This window comes from Nicotiana tabacum, chromosome 4 (genome assembly GCF_000715075.1).
Source record: "Nicotiana tabacum cultivar K326 chromosome 4, ASM71507v2, whole genome shotgun sequence".
Classification (NCBI taxonomy): Eukaryota; Viridiplantae; Streptophyta; class Magnoliopsida; order Solanales; family Solanaceae; genus Nicotiana; species Nicotiana tabacum.
This window is the reverse complement of record NC_134083.1, coordinates 146,912,800-146,919,569: the sequence shown is the minus strand read 5'-3', so window position 1 is coordinate 146,919,569 and position 6,770 is coordinate 146,912,800. Positions and strand designations below refer to the sequence as shown.

General features: G+C 40.0%; 2 protein-coding genes across 2 annotated transcripts; both read right to left on the bottom strand.

Annotated features, from left to right (window-relative positions):
* Window positions 1-4,528: 4,528 nt before the first annotated feature.
* LOC142180168 (uncharacterized) lies at window positions 4,529-5,349 on the bottom strand. Its single transcript, XM_075251109.1, has 2 exons — window positions 5,044-5,349; window positions 4,529-4,933 (listed from the first exon to the last, which is right to left on the bottom strand). Exons 1-2 carry the CDS (start codon window positions 5,347-5,349, stop codon window positions 4,529-4,531), a joined length of 711 nt encoding a protein of 236 aa, XP_075107210.1.
* LOC142180167 (uncharacterized) lies at window positions 5,346-5,777 on the bottom strand. Its single transcript, XM_075251108.1, has one exon. The coding sequence runs from the start codon at window positions 5,775-5,777 to the stop codon at window positions 5,346-5,348; it is 432 nt and encodes a 143-aa protein (XP_075107209.1).
* Window positions 5,778-6,770: the final 993 nt, after the last annotated feature.

Genomic DNA, 6,770 nt, shown 5'->3' with positions numbered 1-6,770 from the left:
AGAACGTCGAGCAACACTTTGTTGTTACGGGTTGATCTCCAAGAAGAACTCTGTTGATCACTCCTTTGTTGAAGAACTATGCACTTGATGATTGATCTCTCTGTTTGTGGATGCCTTCACCAATTGCGGAATGTTCTTCTCCAATTCTGAATGTCCTCAAAGAGTTATGTAACCCCTCTATTTATAATGGTAGAGGATGGACAATTCAACTACATATGAACTCTCTTGCTTGATTCTGATTGGCTCATGTGAGTCACCAAATTTATCACACAAGTTGTGTGATAAGCTTGCTTGTGATTGGCCAAGACATGTCATTTTAGACACTTGGCGATTCTTGATTGGTCACTGTTTTGTACTGGGATTGCCACATTATTTAACAAGTGGCATCATCTTGGCTTTGGGTTTGACTGGACATGCTATGTCACTTGACACATGGCATGAGTCTCGGCCTTAAGATAAAATTGACCTTGGGCTTGAAAATAATAAAATAGACTAATTTTAATTTATAAAGTCCAAATTAATTATTTAATCCAAATTTTATAGGGATTAGACCCAATAAATTTTATATGTCTACAGATGCCCCCTACTTCAAGGCTTGTCAGAGTGTAGTCGAAACTCGAAGACGAGGCTTGATGTATCCATGAGAAAAATACTTTCTTTCTTGCCCATAAATAAAGAACTTGAATTCTTTGGCCAATCGTGACTCTCCAGTGAAGCCTAAATCGAATTGAAAGAAACTTATGGCGCCAAGTATGTTGTACTTAAACGATACTTTATTAGTAACCTTTATAGCAAAGTTATGGTAACCAAAACATGGTCACATTAAACAATGTGTGACAATTTCATCACAGATCAATTTCTTATGACAAAGCCACGTGAGGCTCATGCATGAAGCCTTCCCCTCTTTCACTTTGACTTAAATTCAAATACGTCTAAGAAGTTACCTTCTAATGAATATTTACCATTTAAAATTTTCAAGTCAAACAAGAATTTTCTTTTTTATTTTAAGAGAATTCTTTTTTCATAGGGAAAGTTCCACCACCCTAAATAATGTAATATAAGGAATCTTTATTGCCTTTACCTTGAGAGTCGTGAATATAGGGTTCCTTTCGCGCTGAACACGACTGCTCATAGTCTGCTTTCACTTCTTTCTTCATTTTATTTTTTTCCTCTAAAACAGAAAGAATACTAGTCACGCCTTTTTAATTGCAGTACCAGTCAGCTAGCTTTGTACCCTCGCAAAAAAGAATTCATATTTTGCTGTAGGAGACTTCAAATCATTAGCCGCTTATTTCTACCGAAACTACACTCATAGGACTGAAACATATCCAAAAATTAGCACAAATAACATTTTGTATTAGCTGAAATTAATTTTTGAAGTTGATCTACAAGTCTGGCCCGTGTTGATCTCATAGCTTTGCGCACTCTCGACGAAAGATATATATATTGAGATCGGAGAGTCCAAATCACAAGCCGCTTGATTCTATTGATTCTAGACTCAAATAAATCCAACATATCAAAAATTAACAGCCATATTTCTTTCTGGATTGTATGGAATTAATTTTTGAAGTTGGTGTATGCGCCTGGCCCGTTGATCTCATAGCTCTGCGTACTCTCGGAGATAAAGTCGTATCTCGAAATAAAAGCGTCCAAATCACAAGATGTTTGAGGCGTGAAAATTAGACTTCTAGAGCTACAACATATGTAGAAATCACAGTGAGGATGTCCCTAGGTTTTCCCAGATAATTTGCTAAATCTGGAACACGAGTTCCGACATGCTGGCTCTATTGTTTTAGCTTTGTACGCTCTTGCTAAAAAAATGCATATCTCAAGATAGGAGCATCCGAACTAAGAGTTGCTTACACCATTGGGCAAGAAGACTCACAGAGATACAACATCTATAAAACTCAAAGCTCCAACTCTTTTGATCCAGACGCAATAAATCTTTGAATCAAGTGCTGAAATCGAGAGGATTGTTCGGGCAACATACTTCTTTTTCCCTTTTTTTGTAGGTTTGGAGAAGATATACATGGCGAGTTCCCCAATCTGCATCATGAGAAGAAGTGGATGATCACCACTCCTTTGTAAGGAAGAGGTTCCTGAAGCATACGATCCATTGAGATTTGACGAAGAAGTGCACGTCACAATGCTCACCATCAGCATTGAAGCATCGTGTCATTGACACCGGTTCTTGTTGCTGAGTGAAAGCTCTGTGCCATTGTCTTTGTGGCTTGTGCATGGCTTGTGGAACTGCTGGTTTCAGATATTCAACGACCTAACTCATGGTCGAGCCTAGAGATTAACGAGGCTCCCTAATTCTAATTTCCCTTTCCATGCTGATAGTTTTAATCAAACTTTTTGTTACTCGTGCTAACCTTTTTCTTCTTTTTGTTAATCAAACTTTTTGTTACTCGTGGGGCTGTGGAGAAGTATTCATAAAGCAGCAGAATCAGTAAACAAAATCAGCATTAGCCTATGAAGCATTGGTCCGAAAGCAGAACGTCTCAATTAGTGCGCCGAATGCATCTATCGTCGTTAACCAACCCAACCAGCAGGAACCAAAGCATACACTACTCTACAGGAAGATAGCAGTAAGCCTTATGTCGAATTAAGCATCTTTTCGTCAACATTGATACTTACTGCTAAACTGAGCTTTGCACCGTCGACACCAATCAATCATGTGAAATCAAAAAGTTTCATGTCGTCTGCATCGACATTTATGAGTGGAGTTGAAGTGTCGTGTTGCTGAAATGTCGTGCTATTGGCACCGAGGACTTTCAAGATATTTTCTTTTGCAGGATTTTGCCAGAGTTTCAGCGATCTTGATATCCCTAAGAAGATGCATTGCTAGCGAACCTCTCATCTCTTTGTTGCGGCTTGGCAAAAGACACATGAAGTGTACTTTCAACCTTGGCGACAAAATCCCTTATCTTGGAGGCTTGGAGAGACAATATTTCATTATTCGCGAGCCAACATGTACCACATGGTTGACGAGTAAGACAACTGGAGTAGGCCTTTCCAACTTCGGCGAGCAAGCACCTAGCGCGTCTCTGCAAAAATATTTATTTCTTGATGCAGGAGCAATGAAATCACAAGACGCTTCTTCCTAAAGAATCATACTCGAGGGGCTGGAACATATAAAAAATTCAGCACCAAATTCCTTGAGGATTAGCCGCAATATTGTTTTGAAGTTTATAAACGCGTCCAGCATTTTAACTTTACAGCATTGTACAGTCTCGCCACAAGATTGATATCTCGAGTTAGGAGTGTCCAAATCATGATTCGTCTGTGCCATTAGCAAGAATACTCAGAAAAAACAAAATTCTCAGGATATCATGGAAGGATTCCTTCCAGATTCGCCCCAGCAATTTCTTAAATTTGATCCATCTATCTGCCAAAATTGCTCTTCAGCTTTGCGCGCTTTTGTGGAAAAATTCATATCTCGGGCTAGTAATCTCCAAATGGAGATCCATTTGCGCCGTTAGAAAATAAACTCAGATACCTGTAAATATATAAATTTCATGGCATAACATTTTTTAGGCTATCAACAGAATTTTTTTTTTCAATTTGACCTAAATGCAGGGAACTTTCTAGCTTGCGTACTTTCGGTCAAGAAAAATTGTATCTTGAACTAGGAGCGTCGGAATCACCAACGGTTTGATCCTATAAAATTTGGACATCAAGAAATATAATCATGTCGAAGATGGAGGCTCAATTCATTATTAGCTATCTTAACAAATATTTTAAAATTTGATTCTACAGCTTCGCATGTAATGACTTTGGCTATCATCACAAATTTAGACAAGGTGGGTTGCTCTGATGGTAAGCACCCTCCACTTCCAACCAAGAGGTTGTGAGTTCGAGTCACCCCAAGAGCAAGGTGGGGAGTTCTTGGAGGGAAGGATGCCGAAGGTCATTTAAAAACAGCCTCTCTACCCCAGGGTAAGAGTAAGGTCTGCGTACACACTACCCTCCCCAGACCCCACTAGTGGGATTATACTGGGTTATTGTTGTTGTTGTACATATGCCTCTACATTTGAAAGAATTAATATGATGATACCATGACGTCAACTCTTTTTTGTTTATAACTCATGCGGCTGAACTTAGAATGAAACTCTAAGCTACCTACGTACCTCGGTGAAGAGGATCAAGTCATAACGTAGTTCAGAGGGATGAGTTTGTTTTTTATTTTTTTATCCTAATTTTTTCTTAGGCCGCCTCTCATGAGGTTTTCAACCTAGCGGGATTTTTTTTTAATTTGGTCTTGATTTTTGCCTAGGCCACCTTTTTTGAGGTTTTCAACCTTGCAGATTCATTTTTTGTTGTCGTACACAGTTTAGACTCATGCGGGCCAGGAGTATAGCAACGTGCAGTTTAGGCTCATGCGTCAAGGAGCGTAGGTGACTTTCATGGGAAGTATATATTGCTTCAAAAATTTGCCGTTGATTGGACCAATTATGAGACCATTCTTATCAACGATTTTATATCTGCCACTTGAATATGCTTCTTTCACTACATATTGCCCATCTTATTTTGAAGTAAACTTGTCGCCTATGCATTTGCTGAGAATTATGGGTCTTCGAACAGCTAGGACCAAGTCTCCCACTTGGAATGATCGTGATCGCACTTTCTTGTTAAAGGCTCTAGCTAGTCGAGCTTGATAGCACTCTAATTTTTGTTGCGCCTCCAATCTTTTCTCATCTAATGCCTCTAACTCTGCTAGGCGAAGTTGAGCATTCTCTTCGAACGTGAGTCCTTCTTGGATTGCGATCCACAATGATGGAATTTGTTGCTCCAGTGGAAGGACTGCTTCTACGCCATACACCAAAGAGTAAGGAGTTGATTGTATAGCAGTTCTGAAGGTTGTACGGTATGCCCACAAAGCGTCACCAATTTTCTCATGCCAGTCCCTCTTATTCTTTGCAATAACTTTCTTCAAAAGGTTACCCAACGTCTTGTTAAAAGCTTCAGCAAGGCCATTGGTGCATAATACATTGAAGACTTATGTTGCTTAAAATCAAACTTCTCGCATAGACTCCTTACGAGCTTGTTGTCAAATAGTGTTCCATTATCAGTGATTATGTATCTTGGTATATCGTACCTAAAAAATATATTTGACTTGATAAAATCGGCAACAGTTTCCTTTTTCACTTCCTTGAGTGGAACAACTTCAGCCCATCTAGAGAAGTAGTTTGTGGCAGCCAATATATACATCTGTCTCTTTGATGACTTTGGTAGTGGTCCAACAACGTCAAGTCCCCACGCATCAAATGGCCACAAAGCTACAGTTGGATGAAGAGGCTCTGGAGGTTGTGGATGTAGTTTGCATGAAATTGACACGCTTATCATCTTTTGGCATGCTCCATGCAATCGTTCACCATTGTCGTCCAGTAGTAGCCCATCCTCTTGATGCGAAAATGGAGCTTAGGACCAGATTGGTGTGCTCCACATGAGCCACACTGTGCTTCCTCCATCACTTGGCGGGCTTCTTCTTTGTCAAGACATCGCAAGAATAGTCCTTTAAAAGAGCGGCGAAACAATGTCCCCTTATAAAAGATGAATCGCGGTGCTCTTCGCTTGATGTATGTTCTTTGTCGCGAATCCTCAGGTAACTTTCCATGTTCAAGGTACTCTATCAGTGGTTGCCTCCAATATTCTTCTTCAATCACTCGAATAGACGTATGATGGCTTTCATTGATTTGAAGATCAAGAAGTCTAGGAACAACCCATGGATGACACACATATACCTTTGTTGACTGATTCTCTCCAAGTTCCATCGTCGTGGCCAAGTTAGTCAAAGCATTAGCTTTGCGATTTTCTTCTCTTGGGACGTGGTTTAAGAACACTTGGTCAAATTTTTCAAGTAAACCAGAAGAATATTTATGGTATGGCAAGAGATCTTCCTTCTTTACCTCGTATCTCCCCAAAAGTTGGTTGATGATTAGTTAAGAGTCGTCGTAGATCTCCAACTGTAGAATCTTCATGTCTAATGCCATTTCGAGACCGACGATCAAAGCTTGGTACTATGCAGCATTGTTGGAGCATGTTTCACCTAAAACAAAGGAGAATGGCAAGACTTGTCTTTCTGGAGAGATCAACAAAACACCTGCCCCCGCACCATTATGACGTGCATATCCATCAAAGAACATTTTCCATGATGGTAATTCTTCAATGAACAAAATGTCTTCATCTGGAAACACATACGGAAGCTCCCATTCTGCCTGAAGAGGGTGATCAACTAGAAAATTGGCTAGTGCTTGTCCTTTCACTAGCTTTTGAGGTGTGTATGTTATCTAATATTGGTTAAACAATATGGACCATCTTGCTAGGCGTCCAGAAAGAACAGGTCGAGTCATCACGAACTTCACGGGATCTGCTCGAGAGATGAGTTTGATGATGTATGCTTCAAAATAATGCCTTAGCTTATTTATCGCATAAAGTAACACTAAGCATATTTTTTCAACAGGTGTATAGTTTAACTCAGCTCCTATCAGAGTTTGACTATGGTAGTACAAGGCTTGTTCCTTTCCTTCCTCATTCTCTTGAGCAAGTAGTGCCCCAAGTGAACGTTCCTGTGCCACGATGTAGAATATCAATGGCTTCCCAAGCATTGGCACCCCTAACATAGGTGGATTCAGCAAGTATCTTTTGATGCTTTCAAAAGCGTTTTGACACGACTGATTCTAATGAAAAGGGATATCCTTCCTCGATAGATGATTGAAGGGTTGACACCGTCCGGCCAAATTAGCGACGAACCTCCGGATGAATGG

Excerpts from the sequence above, each read along its gene's own strand:
- LOC142180167 (XM_075251108.1), bottom strand. The coding sequence starts at position 5,777 with ATGGAACTTGGAGAGAATCAGTCAACAAAGGTATATGTGTGTCATCCA.
- LOC142180168 (XM_075251109.1), bottom strand. The coding sequence starts at position 5,349 with ATGATAAGCGTGTCAATTTCATGCAAACTACATCCACAACCTCCAGAG. Across the intron at positions 4,934-5,043 it reads CACTATTTGACAACAAGCTC|AAAGTTATTGCAAAGAATAA; the intron begins GTAAGGAGTCTA and ends AACCTTTTGAAG.